The 22,673-nt window shown below is 38.8% G+C and overlaps 1 protein-coding gene across 1 annotated transcript in view; it reads left to right on the top strand.

Moving 5' to 3' along the window:
* The window catches only part of gse1b (Gse1 coiled-coil protein b), a 234,955-nt gene that overhangs the window by 199,485 nt on the left and 12,797 nt on the right, over positions 1-22,673 (top strand). The window contains 8 exon segments of the mRNA XM_058750715.1: positions 12,267-12,433; positions 14,019-14,216; positions 14,981-15,160; positions 15,556-15,884; positions 18,994-19,327; positions 20,067-20,677; positions 21,976-22,088; positions 22,243-22,504. Of these exon segments, the coding sequence (XP_058606698.1) occupies positions 12,267-12,433; positions 14,019-14,216; positions 14,981-15,160; positions 15,556-15,884; positions 18,994-19,327; positions 20,067-20,677; positions 21,976-22,088; positions 22,243-22,504 (2,194 nt within the window).

Genomic DNA, 22,673 nt, shown 5'->3' with positions numbered 1-22,673 from the left:
CAACTTTTATTTTTGGCAAAGTTCTGCACAATAGAGGTATACTAAGTTAAAACATGGACAAACGTGTTATCCCTTAAAAATAATGTTTAAATACATGAATTATTATAAAGAATATCATTGTTGTTATTATAACTTTGAAGTACATTGCACAATGCTAATATATTTGTCATAATTTCAAGTTGGTTTTTCTCAAATAAAACTAGGAAGTTTTCTTTTAGAGCAGCTCTGCTGATGTTCATGTTTATGTAGATGCTTAAAACATCATTAGAGTCATGCAAGTGTATCACTCAGAGACATGCAGAAACAAGCAGATTATTTATATAGCAGTCTCTTCGCGCTTCACAGACACATCATATCTACTTTTGATTTATCCATCCATCAGATTGCGCGTTTTATGTGACATCCTCATTATACTGTAAATTCCATGTTCATGACTTTACCGGGATTCCCCCTGCTTCACGGAAATCATACAGCCTTAATTTAGAACTTTGTAAACGCGACACACTTTTATCTGCACGGAGGGATGGTGTCCGCGAATATGAGCGAAGATGTTGGATACATTGCCTGCTTTTGCAGCCACTTTGCATCCACATTTCTGGAAGCTGGTTCCAACTGTGGGCGGCATAATAGCTAAAAGCGGACTCCTTGTTTTGTGTAAACCCTTGGCATTTCTAACTGACTCGATCCTAATGATCGGGGCCAGTATAAACATATGGAAAAGCTGATTGTATGTATGTTTAATTCAACATCTTCGCTGTTTCCCATAGCCTACATGTAAGCAGCTTTCTCTATCAAAAAGGAGATTATAATGCTGTTTTGCCCAATTCTGAAGTTTAGATCTGAGTTTGGTCTTTTAATATCTGTCATTGCGTTAGTACACTGAGCCGCGTAATGTGTTTTCTTTAACAGATTTCTGAGGAAACCACGTGAAACTTTGCACGCTCGCTCATATTCTACATCTGCTTAACTGTCAATATAGTTCGCATCATCAATAAAGCATTTTCTGAGATCTGAGGACTCACATTACTGTATTAGTTCACTGAGGTGCGCTACATGTCATTGGGGAATCCTGGAGTGTGACGTATGAGGGGAACCCCAGTATTGTACAGCACAGCATCACACAAGCCATGATATAAAGTTACGGAAACTAAGCAACCGAAAGCAGTATACAGTGGTGTGAAAAAGTTTTTGCCCCCTTCCTGTTTTTACATTTTTGCATATTTGTCACACTTGAATTATTCAGATCATCAAACTAATTTTAATATTACACAAAGATAACCTGAGTAAATACAAAATGCAGTTTTGAAATAATGATTTCATTTATTAAGGGAAAAAGCTGTCCAAACCTGCCTGGCCCTACGTGAAAAGTAATTGCCCCTAAATCTAATAACTGGTTGTGCAGCAATCAAGTATTTGCGATAACTGGCAATTAGTCTTTCACATTGCTGTGGAGGAATTTTGGCCCACTCTTCTTTGCAGAATTGTTTTAATTGAGCCACATTGGAGGGTTTTCAAGGTGTGAAAGGACTGTTTAAGGTCATGCCTAGGGTTGTAACGGTATGAGATTTTCACGGTATGATAATCATCTCAGAAAATATCACGGTATATTTTAAACAATCATTCTTATCAGTAACAATGATTCTTAAAAGAATAACAACCTAAAAATAAATTACAAATAAGAACAAAAGTAATTTGAGTGAGAACAAACTTGAAACCATTTTAATGAAAGTATTGAAGTCTCCTTCTGAAAAAATAAGAAATAAATTTTGTTTCATTTTAAAAAACGTAGATATGCAAATGTTTACGGTATGATAACCATGCACGTTCAAACCGTGATAAACCATCATACCGGTATATTGTTACAACCCTGTTCATGTCACAGCATCTCAATCGGATTTAAGTCCAGACTTTGACTTGGCCACTTAATTTTGTTTTTCTTGAGCCATTCAGAGGTGGACTTGCTGGTGTGTTTGGGATCATTGTTCTGCTGCATAACCCAAGTGCGCTTGAGCTTGAGGTCACAAACTGATGGCCGGACATTCTCCTTCAGGATTTTCTGCTAGAGTGCAGAATTCATGGTTCCATCAATTATGGCGTTCATTTGTGAAATCAGTCGTACAGCCACTGCTCAGTTCAGCTGATACGGCTTACACCAGTTCACCATGAATCACTATAAATAAAGCATTTCCTGTTATTCGTGTTATTTGCAGAAAGGGTAGATTCTCCAACATTTAAAAGACATAGACTATACACAACAAACAAAAAGAAGAGGAAGAAATATGATCGGACCTGGGACTCGAACTCCTGTCACTAAATGCAACAACGTATAGCCGCAACAAACGCAGACCACGGCATTACAGAAACGTGATATTTGCAGCATACAGCATTTCACAAACACAAAGGATAATAAAATTGTACAATTTGTGCACCATAAGACAAAGAAAACTAAGATACATGTGTAACCAATGAAAAAAATAATCTAAATATCACATGATGAAATTCCAAATATTGGTTGCAATAATGTTGGAAAAAAATCAGGGTTCTTAAAGTGCCATTCGCCATTCAGATCGACATTCTACTACACATGTCTGACCGCCTACTTCATTCATTCCATAGGTAAAGTGTACAGATAGACTTGTGCGCATTTGTGGATTGTGTGCGTGTGGATCTCTCGCGTGCATTTGTGGACCGTGTGTGCAGTGTGGATCTCTCACATGCAAATGTGGATTGTGACCGTGAGTGTGGATCCTTCGCGTGCATTTGTGGACCGTGTGTGCAGTGTGGATCTCTCACATGCAAATGTGGATTGTGACCGTGAGTGTGGATCCTTCGCGTGCATTTGTGGACCGTGTGTGCAGTGTGGATCTCGCGTGCATTTGTGGACCGTGTGTGCAGTGTGGATCTCTCACATGCATTTGTGGATTGTGTGCGTGTGGATCTCTCACATGCAAATGTGGATTGTGACCGTGAGTGTGGATCCTTGGCGTGCATTTGTGGATTGTGTGCGAGTGTGGATCTCTCACATGCATTTGTGGATCGCCCTGTGTGTGGATTTCGTGTGCATTTCTGGATTGTGTGCGTGTGGATCTCTCACATGCAAATGTGGATTGTGACCGTGAGTGTGGATCCTTCGCGTGCATTTGTGGACCGTGTGTGCGAGTGTGGATCTCGCGTGCATTTGTGGACCGTGTGTGCGAGTGTGGATCTCTCGCGTGCATTTGTGGACCGTGTGTGCAGTGTGGATCTCGCGTGCATTTGTGGATCGCCCTGTGTGTGGATTTCGTGTGCATTTCTGGATTGTGTGCGTGTGGATCTCTCACATGCAAATGTGGATTGTGACCGTGAGTGTGGATCCTTGGCGTGCATTTGTGGATCGCCCTGTGTGTGGATTTCGTGTGCATTTCTGGATTGTGTGCGTGTGGATCTCTCACATGCAAATGTGGATTGTGACCGTGAGTGTGGATCCTTGGCGTGCATTTGTGGATCGCCCTGTGTGTGGATTTCGTGTGCATTTCTGGATTGTGTGCGTGTGGATCTCTCACATGCAAATGTGGATTGTGACCGTGAGTGTGGATCCTTCGCGTGCATTTGTGGATCGCCCTGTGTGTGGATTTCGTGTGCATTTCTGGATTGTGTGCGTGTGGATCTCTCACATGCAAATGTGGATTGTGACCGTGAGTGTGGATCCTTGGCGTGCATTTGTGGATTGTGTGCGAGTGTGGATCTCGCGTGCATTTGTGGACCGTGTGTGCGAGTGTGGATCTCGCGTGCATTTGTGGATTGTGTGCGAGTGTGGATCTCGCGTGCATTTGTGGACCGTGTGTGCGAGTGTGGATCTCTCGCGTGCATTTGTGGATTGTGTGCGAGTGTGGATCTCGCGTGCATTTGTGGATTGTGTGCGAGTGTGGATCTCGCGTGCATTTGTGGATCGCCCTGTGTGTGGATTTCGTGTGCATTTCTGGATTGTGTGCGTGTGGATCTCTCACATGCAAATGTGGATTGTGACCGTGAGTGTGGATCCTTCGCGTGCATTTGTGGATCGCCCTGTGTGTGGATTTCTCGTGTGCATTTCTGGATTGTGTGCGTACGTGTGGATCTCTCACATGCAAATGTGGATTGTGACCGTGAGTGTGGATCCTTCGCGTGCATTTGTGGACCGTGTGTGCGAGTGTGGATCTCTCGCGTGCATTTGTGGGAGGATTTGATACTGTTTTCACTCCATAATGACCGCGTTAGATATAATGAGTTGAGACGGGAAAACTGGACAGTGCGTTGGTTTCATACGGATTAGTTTAACAGAGAACATTTGTTTTGGACGTGACTTGCTTCATTTAAAAGTAGACATTTCAAGCTTTCTATACATATATTTATCATGTATTTGAGGCAAGTATTCGCGGAGATTCATGTTGTTTTATTTACGTGTCTGTGAACGACTGACAGCAGCTGGAGATCATGTATCGGTGCTCTACTGCTATTTCTGCAGCTCCCAAATGTGCAATGGCGAATTTTCTGCCGAATTTTAACCACTGAATTTGTGGAAGTGAATTTGGAAAGTGAAATAAAATGGACCGAAATTTGCTTGTCGAATATTATACATCTTATTTTTAAACGGAGTGTATATTTCGTAAGTGAATTCTGGAAGGTGAATATGAATTATTGAATTTTTAATCATGAAAATGTGTGAAATATTTTGAATTGAAATATTCACAGCTTAAATAAACAACTATGTTAAATTTCAGGATCTAAAAATACAAGCCCTGTAAATACAAGGCATTAAAATGCAAGCACTGTTAATGCAATGCATTATTTTTTTCAGTTAGTGCTATTCAACACACTTTTTTTTTTTTTTTTCAAATACATATGGCATTATTTTTCTTCCATACCTGTGCCATCTAGAGTTTCATGACTGAAGTATACATAAATGTTACTTGAGCACCAATTCAGCATATTAGAATAATTTCTGAAGGATCATGTGACACTGAAGGTTGTAGTAACAGGTACTGAGAATTAGTGCAACATTAGTGCAACAGCACTAAACATCTGTGTCCTCACCCCTCTTCAGATGCCTGTAGTAAGTGTATGTGCGTACTCGCTTTGATTAAAGCTGCAGTATGTAAGTTTTGCATCTTTGTCGCCATCTCTGTTTGAAACCAGCAATTGCAGTTATTTGCAGAATTATTTCTTTACGTGGGTTGTGCATGGATCCTCAGTGTGGCACAGCGGCATGCTCGAATTTCCCGTGAAACCTACCCTGTACCACTCAAATTAGAAAATATTACTATAAGCTTACCATTGTGAATCGGGCTAAGGTCAGGAGATAGTTTTGAACACTGGCTGGTTATGTACTTGCTCAAAAATTGATTTTGAAAAAAAAGAAGTTACGGACTCCAGCTTTAAGGATTACAGTCATCTTCTTCCGCTGGCTACTTCTACGCTCACCCTGAAAAACTGGGGTGCCTTTTTAACTGAAATGAAGCTGGCACTCAGCTGGGAGATCTGTGATCCAGCATGAGCGAGAGACGCAGCGTTTTGCTCCAGTCTCTGATCAGCCCTGTCTGTGTTGCTCCAGCTGAGGTTGAACACCTCTGACATCACACTTTATGACAGGAGGGGTTTCGACTGCACATACTAAGGATTCTGGGTCGGTATAGTTGAGGGAGAGGGGGAAGGGGTGCTCAGGTCATAGCTCACACACACACACACACACACACTGAACAAAGAGCTCTCTGTCTGCTGCTCAATCCTTATTATTGTTGAATGTGTGCATGCAGGGGGGTTAATCCCATAAACTAAGGTTCTATAGATTTCCCTGACTGCCTCGACCCTGACCTTCTAGTTACATAATCCTGTAGAGTGAGATACTATTGTGAATTACAAACTGTCTCTCTTTTCACTTACTGTAACTTCAGTATGATTTTTCTCAATATTGTCACATACACACTCGTGAGTTTTACTAAGATATGTTGTGTGAGTGTGGCGTCCTCACTATACTGAGGTGGTGTCTCTTCCTGCCTGACTGCCTGCCAGACAAAAGCCAGACAGACAGACAGAGAGAAAGACAGAGGAGCCAGGCATCAGGCAACCCTGGGCTCCATCACAACACACTACTCTTTCATTTTTAATGTGCATAAGCCCCACTGCACACCTGTCGCCTTACACACACACACACACACACACACACGTCTGGTTTGCTATCCTTGTGGGGACTCTCCATAGGCGTAATGGTTTTTATACTGTACAAACTGTATGTGCTATTGCCCTACACCTAAACCTACCCCTTACAGGAAACTTTGTGCATTTTTAGATTTTCAAAAAAACACCATTTAGAATGTTTTTTAAGCCTTTTGAATTACGGGGACATAGGCAGTGTCCTCATAAACCACCTTCAAATTGTAATACCTCTGTCATAACCATGTCATTATACAAATTTTGTCCCCGTAAACCACAAAAACCAGTACGCACACACACACACACACACACATATATTTATGTAGCTCTATAAAAGGACATATGTAGTTATGTAGTTTTTACAAGATAATTATAATTACTGCAGTCTAACCTGAACCATACCAACCAACCAAAGAAAACAGTAAAGCGTTTATTATATTAGTTTTATTTATTTTTTTGTATGTATTTATTATGAATTTTGTCCCCAAAAATGGCTAGTAAACCGACATGTACACACAGAATTTGTATGTAATGCAGTCAATGACCAGATATCATTACATCCTTGTTTTGGATTTTTATAACAAATGGCCATAAAAATGTGATACTTTAATTCTTTAAAATGACAGAAGTGAATTTAAAGTCACCTGTTGAACACATTAGCATCAGGATTGACTGAATCAAACAAAGATGGGCAAATCTCAGGAAGCTCTCTGGGCCTATTTAACCCTAAAATCAATTATTTGTGTAATGTGAGAAAAAAAAAAAAAAACGAAATTCCCGGCAATCTTATATCGTCTTATAATATAATGCTTATATTTGCTTATAAGCCTAAACATGCTGATAAGTTTTGAATATATGACTTTATTTCTGTAGGCTTATAGTCTACACCAGCATGTGACTGATATGATCAGTGAATGAATTCAAAAGTGAAGGAATTTAAAAGACTGTGAAATGGGATGGATAAAAATGTTGTCTGTACATTGCGCACAATATAGTAGAATGTTAGGTTAGGTTAAAGGTGCAGTGTGTAATATTTAGGAGGATCGATTGACAGAATAATATAATATATAATATACAATATAATATGCACAACTATACCATACATAAAGAACCATTATGTTTTTATGTTAGAATGAGCAATTTCTATCTATATATTCCGGGAGTACCTTTACATCAGTGGTTCTCAACCATTTTTACTTCAAGGCCCCCTCCTCTCCAAGTCAGTACTGCAACCCCCACCCCCCATCCGCCCCAACCTTTTCTGTTCACCAAAACCTTTGTATTCTAGTGTTATTACTTTTTTATTCCATGTAATTATTTTTAATTATTATATTAAAATAAAATGTTAATATTAATAAGATTTTACAAATTCAAGATAGATTTAAACACAGTGTTCTTTTTTGCAAACATACTTTACAAAAATGTCACTGCAGATATTCTTTATAACTTAAACTTCTCCAAAACACACCTCTTCAGTGAGGCCGCTTAAATGTTAATTTATTGTTAATATGCATTTCTGATAATCACCGTTTACTATGGTCATGCTGGTTTGTTTACACATTAAACTCATGGCCACAAGAGAAGGAAGCTGTTCCCTCAACATAAGAAGTCATGACCACAACATAAGGATGCCGTTATCTTAACAAAATGATCTTGTGGCCACGAGTTAATATGTCATGGCCTCAATATGCTATGACATTCCCATGAATTAATATTTTGTGGCCACGACAAAACATAGCCAAGCACCGAAGGTGCGTAGGCACCTATTTTAACCATTGGCCACCTTCTACTTCTTCTTCTTCTTCCGCTCTTGAGTCTATGGCAGCCCATAGGAACCATTTGTGGGAAAGTTATGAAATTTGGCACACAGATACAGACTATAGACAGTCTCAACATTAACCATAGCAAGTTTGGATTCTCTAAAGGCACACACCAAACCGACTTCAAAGAACTAGTGGCAATGAAAGCCGATGGTGTTGTCGCCTCGGTAGCGTCGGACCAAAAAGCTGCACTTGAACACACCGCACAGACTACAGCTGACTGCAAACTAACACGTGTGTTCTGCACCTGCATGAGAGGAATTACCTGTCTATATCAGTAGCTATCAATACTAAATATTCGTTATTCGAAAGGAGACACCAAAACAAAGATATATGAGATAAACGCAGATCTACAAAAGATAAACAAAGCAGCGCTTGCTTACCATTTTGAATATCAGCAACTTTGATAACTTTCATCGTGTTAAGCAGCTCATGTTGTTATAAAAACATTTGCATATTGGAATGCTGGGTAAGATCACGTAACATTAAAACAAGCCTTTTGTCTGTGCCACCTTCATCTACTTGCCCATTTTCATCACTTTCGCTTTAATTCTCCTGCACGGACTTGTTTGCTAAACTGAACATTCAATCAGAGTTCTCACTCGCGCAGACGACCCCGATGCCGATTCAACATGTTGAATCAGGCAAACTGCCTCCGACGTGAGCCCGACGAGAGCCGACGTGTTAAACACACCATACAAACTAGCCCGACAGATGCTCACTGACGCATAACTCAGCCCAGGCTTAACTCGTACCCTCTAGTGCCACCAACTGTCCAAAGTTGCACTTATGTTTATGCTAATAACTTTTGAACCGTTTTAAAGTTTAGCCGGAAATGTTTTTTTTTTTTTCTTCTCATTTTTTGGCTCATGCCGAGTCAAGATTTTCACAGTTTTTAAGAGTTTGAAAAACCTACTTTTTCGAACTCGTCCTAGACAGTTTGTCTGATTTGGCTCAGGTCATCTTCAGACTATGCTGGCAAAAAGTTAAGGAATTAAAATAGAGTAATTGAACTGTCCTTGAAATACATGCAAAAGAATTTGGGGCAGTGCCACCTTGTAGTCAAACGTTATAATGGAATTTCCAAAAATGCTAATAATTTTTGATCGATTCCTTGGGTCATGTTGAACCTCGATATCAATTATGCCATAATTGGCCAAACTTCCTGTCCATTATTTTGATCTATGTTGAAAACCTACTTTTTCTAACTCCTCCTAGACTGTTAGTTAAATTTTCACCAAATTTGACTCAGATCATCTTCAGACCTTGCTGGCAAAAGGTTATGGATTTCATGTTGATATACGAAACGGTTGTCATTTAACGCATCCGCAAATTTGCTGTGTTGATGCCAAACTGCGTCTGAGGCTGTATTTCTGCAAAGCTTTTTTTGTCATCAACTTTTTATTTTATTTCTGCAAAGCTTTGACATATTGACAACAAACTTTGTATGTGCCATTATAACCTGACACTGTCCACACCACATCAATTTGGTAGCAGCACCACCTATTGGTCAAGAGTGATAAACCATTCATTAACCATTAACTCTTTTAAACCGGCTGTGTCGGCACCGACACATCAAACCAAGCTGTATTCATTTTACCATAACTCTTCAACCATTTGCACTATCAAAATAATTGCTCCTGACAGTGAATAATATGTGCTTTTCAGCAATGTATGGTTTCTCATGGTAATTTCTTGCTCTCTGTCTGCAAATGATGGCAGATATCCGGGAGAGAAGGAGGGAAATATTTGAACTGAGAGATACGGAGTGCAGAGTTTTGGATTGCATAAAATAATAAAAGAAACAAACAAAAACATTGCGAAGGAGGAGTACGGAGCACAAGAGGTGATTGGGATGATTTTTGATGAGACTTGGGAGGAGGCTGAGCGAAACTTTTTTGCATGTGGTGTGTATAATGTGTCTGCCTGTAAATGTATTCGTGCATATGTATGCATGCATGTGTATATGTGTGCGTGCATGAACAATAAAGCCTCCTGATGTTTTCTGAAAAACATGATACTTTGCGCTTGAAAATAGCACATTCTGTTTGAATTTTACAGTCAAATAAATTATATGTAATAATGACCTATTTTAGCCCCAAGCCTTAAAGGGTTAATAATGAAATTACCCTATTGTAATGACACTGGTCTCAAAATATTCCTTGGGTCATGTTGAGAACATACATACCAATTGTGCTATAGTTGGCTGAACTCTGTCCGCCATTTTGATTTTCTTTAAAAACCTACTTTTTCAAACTCCTCCTAGACTGTTTGTCTGATTGAGTCCAATCATCTGCAGACTGTGCTGACACAGTTATGGATTTTGTTTCAATAGACAACCGTTTTTGTGTAGCGCTGCAACAAATTTCAGGCATGATGCCAAAATGACTCTGAGGCTGTATCTCTGAAAGCTTTGACATATTGACACCAAACTTTGAGCGTGTCATTGTCACCTCACACTGACCACACCACATCAATTTAGTAACAGCGACACCTAATGGTCGGAAGTGATTAAACTTTCAGTCATATTAATAGTAACTCTATTTGATTTTTGAGCCATTTTTCCTAAAATTATGAATGTGTCTTTAATTGCTCATTGATGCAGTTAGTCTAATGCTGCAAGCCATGCTGGCATGACCTATTTTGATTTATGTCAGAAATCTGTGATTTTTCCTACTTTAGTCATATTTGACCCAATTTTCTTGGTGGCTGCGCATTGGACACCTCCTTCTCCACTTGCAAGAGTTTATGGGAGCATTAAGAGGAGAAGACACAGATCAAGGGCCGCATGTGGGTGTGCAGTTTGAGTTTGCTTTGTTGCTAAGTGAAGCATGTTATACAACAAGAGGTGAGGGGGAGAGGAAGTCACAACATTAGAGGTGTTTCATATTTGATGTCGCCTGCAGTTAGCGGTCCTCTAAATATGGCTTTAATGTAGCACTGACAACCTGTGAGTACATTGATGTGGTTCCAGGTGTGAAAATCCCATTAATTTTCTCAACAGAGAAATGGAATTTAAGCAATAACATGTAGACCTTTAAAGACAGACCTGCTTTGAATTCTGATATTGTTAAACAACAATATATGCTTTTATTTCAACTTAATTTTTTATGTGTTTAATAGCCATATTCCCAGTGAAGAACTGCTGTACATCAGTGGTTCCCAAACACGTTCCTAATGGATATTTCAAAAGGTTATGTGCACAGTGCGAGCTGCTGCACACTTCGCACACAGGTCTGCAACGCAAGATTTTCATAAATGTAATAACTTGCCACTTCGGTTTGTTTCTCACCAAACCTGACAGTGTACCTTCAGAACGCTTGGAATATATGCCATTGCCATGAGATACATAGGATTATTTTACTACAGACTTGTATCCGCTAAAAAAACAAAACAAAGTGAAAGTCACTATTCTCTGCTATCAAATGGGCAAGTGCGAGCAGGAAATTTTGTGAGTGTGTGTTTCGAAAAAGGAAAGTAATAAGCCTTTAGAACAACATCAAGGTGAGTAGTTACCCTAGTTCACACAGTTCCAATAAGTTGCAATGGGTTAAATAAACTCAGTGAACTAAATAAGCAGACAAACGGGACTACAATCCAGTTTTGAAGTGTATAGGAAATATGCAGCAGTCATAACTTTTTTGCTGAGTTTATTAATTGATGTTCACTTGGATTTTTTCCTCGGTAGCGGAAATAACGTAATACCCTATTATTTATAGTTGTATGATAAAATGTATATTTTTATTTGTGTATATTCAAAATGACTACAAAAATTCATGCCTTTGAAAAATAAAGAAAACAACAGAATGTGCTGCTTTAGCACATCTCTGTCTCCTTGTAGATCTTTCTGGCGCATGTCATTTTTGGAAAAAAATGTAAAAAAACAAAAAGGAGCTGTTTTCTCTTTTTTTACTTTAAATATTAAATAAAAAAATGAGTGAACGAATGATACACAGATTAAAATCCATGAGCACAGCACAATTTAGAGCCAGAGAACTGCCAATCCAGTGTACCTTCATTTGCCTAGGAGATAATGATGATGATGATTATTATTATTATTTTTATTTGTTTAATCTTGATGTTTTATGGGGCTGGAGCATAATCTGCAGTGGTTTGCGCCACATCAAGCATAAACAAGGTTTTACAAACTGTGTTGAAATTTTTAGGCACATCTGAGAAGTGCTGTACATTTTGGAGTTTGCTTGGGGTTGTCTGGTAAGCATAAGAAGCTGTAATAGTGCACTTCTCACATAAAAATCTCCTCTTTTGTCTGTTTAGGCTGAGTCAGGTGCTCGTGGAGTCAGCCGGGACAGGTTAAGTTCAGAGGCTTCTTCTACCCAAGAGAAAGGGGGTCCCACTGTCCCGGCCCACCTAATTGGAAACCCTTACACATTTGGCTTGACACCCGCGTCAGTGATGCAGGACTCACGCTTTCAGCCCCTTAAGTGAGTATTACTGACGAACTGTGGGAAATTGACTTCACTGCTAAGCACACTAAGCCATATCGCTATTTGGATTTTAGAGATGTTTTATGTTATTATGAAATATTTTCAGGTTATTATGAATCTGTGGCGGGGCAGATTAGATGCGATCCACCACAATCTTGGTAATTAATGGGAAACACTGGTTAGAAAACTGTTCATTATTAGCTCTGGTCAATTAAATAATTTAGAACAGATTTTAATAATGCTTTACAAAAATGTTGAAATTAATATAAACGAAGGTTAATAAAAGCTTTGTAAGTATTTTTCATCGTCAGTCCTCTGCCAATCCATTGATGAAATTGGGTGTGCCAGAACTTTCTTCAGTTAAACAAAGCGAAAACTGAAGTCATCGCATTTAGAAACAAAGATGAAGTTCTCAAGGTGAATGCATACCTTGACTCTAGGGGGTCAAACAACAAAAAATCAAGTCAAGAATCTTCATGAGATTCTCATAGCTTAGTTTCAGTAGTCAATGCAATAACTAAATCAGCATACTATCATCTCAAAAACATTGCAAGAATTAGATGTTTTGTTTCCAGTCAGGACCTTGAGAGACTCGTTCATGCCTTCATCACCAGCAGAGTAGACCTTTTTAATGGACTTCTCACTGGCCTTCCCAAGACCATTAGACAGCTGCAGCTCATACAGAATGCTGCTGCCAGGATTCTGACTAGAACTAGAAAATCTGAGCATATTACACCAGTCCTCAGGTGCTTACACTGACTTTGTTACATTTAGGATTGATATTAATGTATTATTACTCATTTATAAATTACTAAATGGCCTAGGACCTCAATACATGCAGATATGCTCACTGAATATAAACCCAACAGACCACTCAGATCATTAGGATCGAGTCAAGTTAGAAATACCAAGGGTTCACTCAAAATAAGGGGAGTCCACTTTTAGCTATTATGCTACCCTCAGTTGTAACCAGCTTCCAGGAGAAATTAGATGTGCATATTTAAATCCAGCCTCAAAACACATCTGTTTAGCTGTGCATTTACTGAATGAGCACTGTGCTATGTCCAAACTGATTGCACTGTATCCTCATCTTTTATTCTTAACTGTTTTACTTCATTTTCAATCAATTTTTTTTCACTTTGAATTACCATTAAGTTTAAAATGCTTCCTTCTGGTATACGGTATAGTATGCCTAAACTAAAAAGCAATCGGTACAGACATTATTTTATTCCCACTGCTGTAAGGCTTTTAAATCTATGACATGTCAGAATGTTGTGTTGTTATTTGTTTTGTTTGTGGGTTTTGTATGATGTTACACCAATAATCGCCCTTTGGGCTTATAATAAATTTGAACCTTGAACCTTGGTTGTGTATGAAATGTGCTATATAAATATACTTGCCTTGTCTTTAACAAACTTATTGTAAAGCGTTACCTTTCCGCTTTGTTACAATTTTGTTCATGCAAAAAATGTAAGGTGTGTGGAGAGGTCCTAAATCTTGCCCTCCCTTGTGACATGTTTTTTTTTTTTTTTTTTTAATTGGCTATATTGCTTTAAATTCTCTTCCTGTATTTCACTGACAGCCTGCCCCGTCAGATGCCCCATGCCGTGCCCCCGGCCAGTGTTCCTGAAGAATATCTGAGGGGGTTTCGTCCTTACGCCACAGCTGAGGAGCTCCGCATGCCCTCTTTACCTCTGGGGCTTGATCCTGCCACTGCTGCAGCTGCTGCTGCCTACTACCACCCTGGATATCTGCCCCACCCCTCCTTCTCACACTACAGGTACACTAACATGCAACGAATAACATGTTTAAAACCCTGGAGATCTGAGATTTTCTGTCAGCTAAAGCAAATGAAGTGATAATTCTGTCCTTACTTACTCTCAGGTTGTTGCCAATCTGTGTGAATGTCTTTCTTCTATGGAACACAAAAGGAGACATTAAGCAGAACGTTCACACTTAAAACAATGACATGGACAATAAAGGATGATAACTGTAACTATAAAGTTTTAACAATCAATCATAAATAATCACCTAATTCTGTGAGATTAAGGAAGTCCACATCACAACTATAAAATAGCGAACAATGAACAATAAAAATATGCACAGGCAATCAGATTCCATCTAAATTTAAAGAGCTTGAGCATTTAAAGTGGCAGATGACATAACGGCATTATGTGCTTATAAAAAAACAATGTTATCATCCATTGGTAAGGACATATATATATATCTTTATAGTTACTATTCTTGGTGTGAGCAGAGCTTAATGTACTGCACAGGACAGCCTAAAGGTGTAACATGTAATTTTTGTATCACCAGATCTCCAGAATGGCATCTTTCCTGAAACAATTCCCAATTCAGCCTTTTGTTGGCCAAACAGCCCTAAACTTAATTTGAGCCAATATTGTTGTGTAGGGCTGGTCAGAATGCTCAGAGAAACAGAGCAATGATTTGAAAGAGCCACAGTGTTTAAATTCATTCAAACAATCAACCTATGAATGGCTTATTTATAGCTGACTAAGCTTCTGCCTATTTTAACTCTCTTAGAATGGATGATCCATTCTGTCTGTCAGCGCTGAGGTCGCCATTCTATCCATTGCCTGCAGGGGGTGCTCTACCTCCTCTTCACCCGTCTGCAGTACACATGCACCTGCCTGGGGTGCGTTACCCTGGAGACCTAAGCCACCCCTCACTGTCCAGTTTACAGTCGGAACGCTTGTCAGAGAGGTATTCAACAGCACCATGAAGCCTGGATGTAAACAGAAATACTGAAATATATCAATGTATTACAACTTGATGAATCACTATACCATATTATATTGTACCAGTGTCATTTTTGTAATGGTAATGGCCTTAAACTAATTTCATGACGTTATATCTAATTGTAGTAATGTAGTAACATTGCAGACTTGATTAAATTTGATTATTTTTTAAATAAATAGCATTGGGGAAAAAGATGCTCTTTATTAATGTAACTACAAAAGGAGAGCTTGACTGTAGTTTGAAGGACTAGTTTAAATTTGAGTAGCTTGTTGCTGGACAAACTTTAGAAGTACCACAAACATGTATTTGCGCTATGTTTCTGTAGTTTGAGCTCTTCTGTGTGTGTTGTGTCTTCACAGACTCCAGATGGAGGATGAGCTGCGACAGAGAGAAAGAGAGCGCGAGCGCGAGCGGGAAAAAGAACGAGAAAGAGAGGCTGAGCGAGAAAAAGAGCGTGAGCGAGAAAGAGAGAGAGAGAAGGAGCTGGAGCGTGAGAGAGAGAGAGAGAGAGAGAGAGAGAGGGAGAGAGAAAGGGAAAAAGAGAGAGACCGTGAAAGAGAGATGGAGCGACAGAAGGAGAGGTCGGCACGAGAGAAGGAGAGACTCTCTCTGGCTGAGCTTCATGGGCTGAGAGGCCCCCCAGATGACAGAGCCAAACCTGCAGACAGAATCACTACGAACAGACCTGGTATGAACATATGCCAAAGCAACTGAACCACAAAAACAGTATGAATGCTTAGTAGCATCTTTTTTTGTACTCATTTCAGCAATTTTATACTCTGGTTTAAATACACAGTATCAAATTTAGGAGTGGAACGTGACATGTTTTTGTGAGATTCACTACACTTGGTCCCACTCCACATAATTGTATTTTATGAGTTTTAACGCAAGTAGCAACAGACCTTTTGTTCCATACATCTGAGTGAAATTATTATTATTATTATTATTATTATTTATTTTATTTTTTTTAAATGGGGACTTAACCATCGGTTGTTGTTTGGGTTAAGGCAGATCTAAATGGGAGTTTACAGTCAATTGTGAGAAAGGGCCTGGTTTAAGCAGACTAAATGTTTGAAGAAGTCTGGTTTACGTAATAGAGAGTCTTTTGCTTCACAGGAAGATCAAGTTAGGACATTTTAATTATGATGAGCCAAAAAGTTCATGCGTTATTTTAAGGTCCAATTCTCCAATTAACTATGATGTTTGCCTCAGTAAACTCTTAATTTGCTGCTCATTAATAGTTAGTATGGTAATGGTTAAGTTTAGGTATTGGGTAGGATTAGGGATGTTGAATATAGTCATGCAGAATATGTGCTTTATAAGTACTAATAAACAGCCAATATGTTAGGCATACTAATAAGCAACTAGTTAATGGTGAGAATTGGTCGCTATACTAAAGTGTTGCCATATGCATGGATTAAACATTCACAATAAGATGCATTGATAGGTTGAACTTCCATTAAATGCTGACTTCAAGTGGATATGAATCAGTCAGTCAAGTTTACATCATTTAATAAATGTATTTCCTCCCTAATCCAAAATTATATGCCAAATGTAAACATTAAAAAAATGTCCTGTAATAGCTTTTTATAGGAACATCACGCCTTCTTACAGTACTGTAAAGTGTAATGTCACAGAGATTGGCATTGCCATTGACAAGGGCTGCCCCTAATAGTCAACTAGTTGACCAGAAGAGGCTTAATCGATCAAAATTTCATTAGTCGCTTAATCACAGATAAAAAATAAAATCCATGGGAAGTGGCAAAGTTACATAGTCCGTGACGGATAGATCATTAACAGCTGGTCTATGTGGTCATTACAGTACATCAGTCAGGACATCCAAACATTCATTTGAATCATCGACCTCAAATGTGGCTTATCATCTGAAACATGAAAATGGCTGCTCATCCAACATTAAAGTCCTCATGAAATCAAAATTGACTTTATTTACTTACCGCACATTGCTAGTCTTGAGGTGAACAATTAATCTGTGCAAGGTAATCCACTGAAAACAAAATTGTCTTGGTAATCATTCATCAAAATCTGAACATTTGCTTGGGAATAGAATATCCTTAACCACGCCCCTCCAACTGTTAGGTTGCTATGAGTGAGAGACAGAGAGACAAAAATTAAACCCCGCCCTCTGTTCAATATTCAATATCTATTCAATATTTTGAACCAAATTACTACGCTGCCTTTAAATAGATACTAGTACACATTTATTAGATACAAGTACTTATTTGAAATGTTAATAGTTCGATTTTATTTTTTTATTTTACTAGTAAAATGTTTAACTGAACTCGACTGTGGCCATTCGGACTAGTCATAACAAGACGAGTAAAAAAGTAGATCTGACTAGTAAGATAAGAATTTTTACTACACTATAATTACAAAAGAACTAGTGTCTAATAAAGAAGTACTAGTACGCAATGAATAACTACTGGTATTTAATAAATAGGTACTAGTATCTAATGAATAGTTACCAGCATCTAATAAATAAGTATTAGTACCTAATGAATGTAATGAAGTAATATTTAAATAGATACTAGTTACTATTAGAATGATACTTGTCATTAATTAATAGATGAAATCAAAAACAGAATAACAACTACTTCCTGTTCTTTTGGAGATATCTTCAACCTCATAAAGAACTAGTGAGAATGTATTTGGAGATATCTTAATTCAAACAGATCATTCCATAAAAATGAGTACCTCTCAACCATCCAGTCAGAGTTCACATGATTAATATAATACTTTAATATTACCAGTAATGAAAACCATATAACCAGTAATGAAACTGATTGTTAAGTAGGCCTAGCTGACTGTGTATATTAGCTTATCTTGCTAATTGGTTTGTGTAAAAATTGGAAAAATAATACTTCTCTTTTAAGAACTTTAAGGTAAACACAATGCAAATCCTTACCTTTTTCTCCAGTGTAGAGAAGTGTACAGTTTTTTTTTTGTTTGTTTTTTTTTTCTTGCAGCTATATTTATTATTATATTTATTTTTAAATACTCAGTTTTGTATAGTGATATAGTAATATTCCTTATTTTGTTTAATGTTTTTATTTAGTAATAATAATATCCATAATCATCATTAGTCGTATTGACATATAAAAACATTTTTTGACCAAATGTGCGGCCCTACAAACAAGCACAGCAAACATGGTGTTTTTTGTTTTATTTTTTATAATTATTGGCCTTTTTTTTTTGTGTGTGATTTTGTGTGCCCTGTACAGAACATTAATGTAAAGACATTCAACGTTTGTAGCCCCAGTGCTATATGTGCAAAAGTTAATGTATAGCCCTGATATGTGTTTTTTTTGGGGGGTTTTTTGACTGGAGGAAAAAAGAGGAAAACAAGTAATAAAATAGGTGTCTTATGTCCATCCTGCCACCAGAGGTCACTCATACAATCACCAACACACACATTAGGCTACTATGTTTGAAAATTATAGTGTTTACATTACTGAAAAAAATATGTTTTCTATGTGTTTGTTTACAAATGATCATTTCTTTTCTACGTGGTTTCCTCATAATATGGTTTTCTTAACAAGAAATGTATATTTTAAATACTAGTCACTATTGGAATAAGTACTAGTATATAATAAATAAGAACTAGTAGCTAATGAATAAGTACTAGTACTTAATGGAAAAGATACTAGTATCTTGATAGTACGTTGATTTAAACCTAAAGTTGCTTCGTCTGTTTTCAAGCGGAGTAAGCCAATATAATCTTTAACCTGTGTGACCCATCATTCTGTGCAGCTAAACATTATGCATATAATTTCCCCCAGATAAAACCAAAGAGCCCATCCTTACAACCCCTAAACCAATCCAGCCTGGACTTCACCATTCTCTAAACTCCACCCATCACCCCGTGCCCAGCCTTGTCTCTGCTCATGGCATGTATCTGGGCCCTGGAGGGGCAGGACCTGCCAGTCTGACAGCGGCCACCATGCTGCAGCGCACAAATGAGGAAGAGCGCTGGTTGGCCCGGCAACGGAAGCTAAGGCAAGAGAAAGAGGACAGGCAGTACCAGGTTTCAGAGTTCCGTCAGCAGGTCCTAGAGCAGCACCTGGACCTGGGCAGACAGGGGGAAATTGCTGACCTGCATATAGAGGGACACAGGTAAGGGCATTTTCACACTGGAGGTTGTCACACAGATGTCTATTCCCTGCACTTTAAACAGAATTTGTTCTTTTTTTCTTTGAAGATTTTTTTTTTGTTTGTTTGTTTTTTTTGCATCTTTGCCTTTATTATGACAGGACAGATCAGAACTGACAGGAAGCAAAGTGGGAGAGAGATAGGGGGTGGGATTGGTAAAGGTCCTCAAGTGAGGATTTGAACTCGGGACGCCCGTAGCGCAACAGTGCTGTATGTCAGTGCGCTGCCTGCAAGGCTATTGGTGCCGACAACATATGTGTTCTTTAATGACAAAAATTCAGCCTGCAATATACAAGAGGTCACACTTATTTTTATTTATTATTACAGCAATTCAATTATTGAGCTGCATTAACAGGTGTCAACTTGGAAAAATAGAAATGCTGGATCGTGAAAAAGCATGTGTTGGGTGGTCATAAAATAAAAAAACAGGAGCAATTGGACATCAAGTGAAAACTGTTGGGATGGGTGGGGATGGAATAAAATTGCAGAGTCCTCTTGTTTAGAGTCTAGTGTTTTTGGTTGGGGCGTCAGAATTGGTATAAATCCAGGTGACTTCAAAGAGTGACTCACATGTAAACATCATCTACAGTGTACGAAAACTGATACAAATTAGTTAAGTTTAGGTTACAAAACCTTGGGATAGTTTTGTTGCATTGCAAAAGTCAGCGCTAACAAAGACTGGAAAATGTATTTCCTCTTTTAGACCTATACCAAACCATCACGAGCCCAACAGCAGAGATCGTGAGAGAGACCGAGATGCCCATCCTCTCCTGGGAGCTCCGCCCCCTCTCATCTCCCCAAAACACCAGCACAAAGACCATGCTCCCCCACCACCAACCACACTTTGGAACCCTGCATCGCTCATCGAGACCTCCACCGACTCTAGACGCACCTTGCACGAGCCCCAGAGTCTGGGTCACTATGATATTAGTCGGCTTCCCCTACCCCCCTCCAAACATGAACGGCATTACAACTCTGAAAAGCTGGAAGAGGGATCTCGGAAAAGGGACAATCTGGATAAATATCCCCCCATCCAGCCCAGTGGGTTCTCTGAGTCAAACACTTTCCTAGTGGAGCTGGAAAAATCCACCCATAGCTTCCTGAACCAGCAGAGGGCACCATTGAGTATGTCAGGGCCATATGGAGAGCTAAGTGCAGGCCTGAAGTCCAGCGGGTGTTTTAAGAGCCTCCAGGGGCATTCACGTCTTGCACCAGATGCCATGTTAGTGTATGATGAGTTCCTGCAGCAGAACAGACAAGCTGTCAGCAAACTTGACTTGGAGGAGAAAAGACGCAGAGAAGCCAGAGAGAAAGGTAAGTAGTTAACTGTGCCAGTCATCAAATGGTAAAAATGTTCACACAGCCATCCCAATGATTATTGCTTTTGTGAAAACTGGTGCTTATATCTATCTATCTACAATACACAATACAATACAATATTTATTTGTAAACCAAAGTGCTGTACAGAAAAGAATAAAAAAAAAACAAAAAAAAAAACACAGGAATAGGATAGATACAACAAGACTATCAAATTTAAAACACAACACTAACAAAGCAACAATTCAACCAATGATCAAGGGGTATTGAAAGCTAGAGAGAAGAAATATGTCTTTAGAGCAGACTTAAAAGCCGAGATAGAGGGGGCTAATCTGATATAAAGAGGTAGACTATTCCAGAGTTTCGGACCTGCAGTCGCAAAAGCGCGATCACCTCGTTTTTTAAGTCTACATCTAGGCACGATGAGTAGACAGAGATCACTAGATCTCAATGTTCTAGAATGGGTGAATGGATGAAGTCTTTCAGGTACTGAGGGGCCAAGTTGTTGAGGGCTTTATACACAAATAGAAGAATTTTAAAATCAATTCTGTATTTGCAGAACCAGTGCAATGTCGATAAAATAGGGGTTACTGGCTCATACTTGCGGGTACCAGAAAGAAGTCTAGCAGCTGCATTTTGCACTAGCTGAAGACGGGAGAGAGAAGACTGAGAAACACCATAATAAAGTGAATTACAATAATCTAAACGAGTTGTTACAAAAGCATGGATCACCGTTTGGAAATTACTCTGTGATAGGAAGGATTTTACTTTAGAAAGTTGACGGAGATGATAAAAACATGATTTTACAACAGCATTAATCTGTTTGTCAAATTTTAAGTTATGATCAAATAAAGCGCCTATCTAGCTATCTCTATATATATATATATATATATATATATATATATATATATATATATATATATATATATATATATATATATATATATACTGGTGCTGAGAGCTGGAGAGCCTAGAGACAATGTGTGGTAAATTTTCAGTAGCTGAATACTACATTATTTTTGGATAGCGAATACTTCTTTTAATTGCATGATTAGCCAATAATTTTTCCATCGCTGTTGATTAACCAGAAAAACTGATACTTCGGTCGAACTATAGTTTCTAGTGGGTTTGTGCACATTATCAATTGGAATATATATTTGGAGTGTTTGATGCCAAGTCAAAACTGGAGTATACTTTTGGGCTTTATTCGTACCATTTTTATCCAGTGGGTCAAGCTTACATCATTTGTAGGTCGTTTCTAAGAGCTGTTGAGTGTTCAGTGATATCTTTTGCAGGTTATTACTATGAGCTGGACGACTCTTATGATGAGAGTGACGAGGAAGAGGTGCGAGCTCATCTCAGGAGGGTCGCAGAACAGCCACCACTCAAACTAGATGATTCCGCTGAGGTGAATCACCACAGTCTCATGCATTACTACTATAGTTATCAAATGTTTGTAAATATTGTTGCTTTGTGTAGATTTTTGATGATTCCTTCTTTGACTCTAATGGCCTTGTCCCAGTAAATCAGTATTTATTGAGAAAAACCCTCTCTTCCTACAGAAGGTGGAGTTTCTGCAGATGTTTGACCTGACAACTCTGGCCCGTCGGGAGGAGATGATGGAGGTGAAGAGGAGGAAGAGGAGGCGCATGCTGAGAGAGAGGAGTCCTTCCCTGCCAGCTGTTCAGACCAAGCGGCCTACTCCTGCCCCCCTAATAACCCGCTTCACCCCAGAGGACATGAACAACAGCCCTGAGCTAGAGGAAAAGAAACGCTTTCTCACCATCTTCAGCCTTAACCACATCACTCAGCAGCAGAGAAGAGGTACTCGTGCTGTCTATTGTGTTCATATTGATGCTCTGGTTTGTTTTTTTTGTAAATTTTCACACTAGAGCTTACTTCAGAGTCATATAATACAATTTGAAGCAGGACTGGCAGGGGGTGGTAGAAACCTTGTTCTGGACCAAGTGTAAAGCAGTGTTGCTCTCACCTC

The sequence above is a fragment of the Onychostoma macrolepis genome, chromosome 18 (genome assembly GCF_012432095.1).
Source record: "Onychostoma macrolepis isolate SWU-2019 chromosome 18, ASM1243209v1, whole genome shotgun sequence".
Classification (NCBI taxonomy): Eukaryota; Metazoa; Chordata; class Actinopteri; order Cypriniformes; family Cyprinidae; genus Onychostoma; species Onychostoma macrolepis.
The sequence above is the reverse complement of the archived record's forward strand: the minus strand, read 5'-3'. Positions and strand labels throughout refer to the sequence as shown.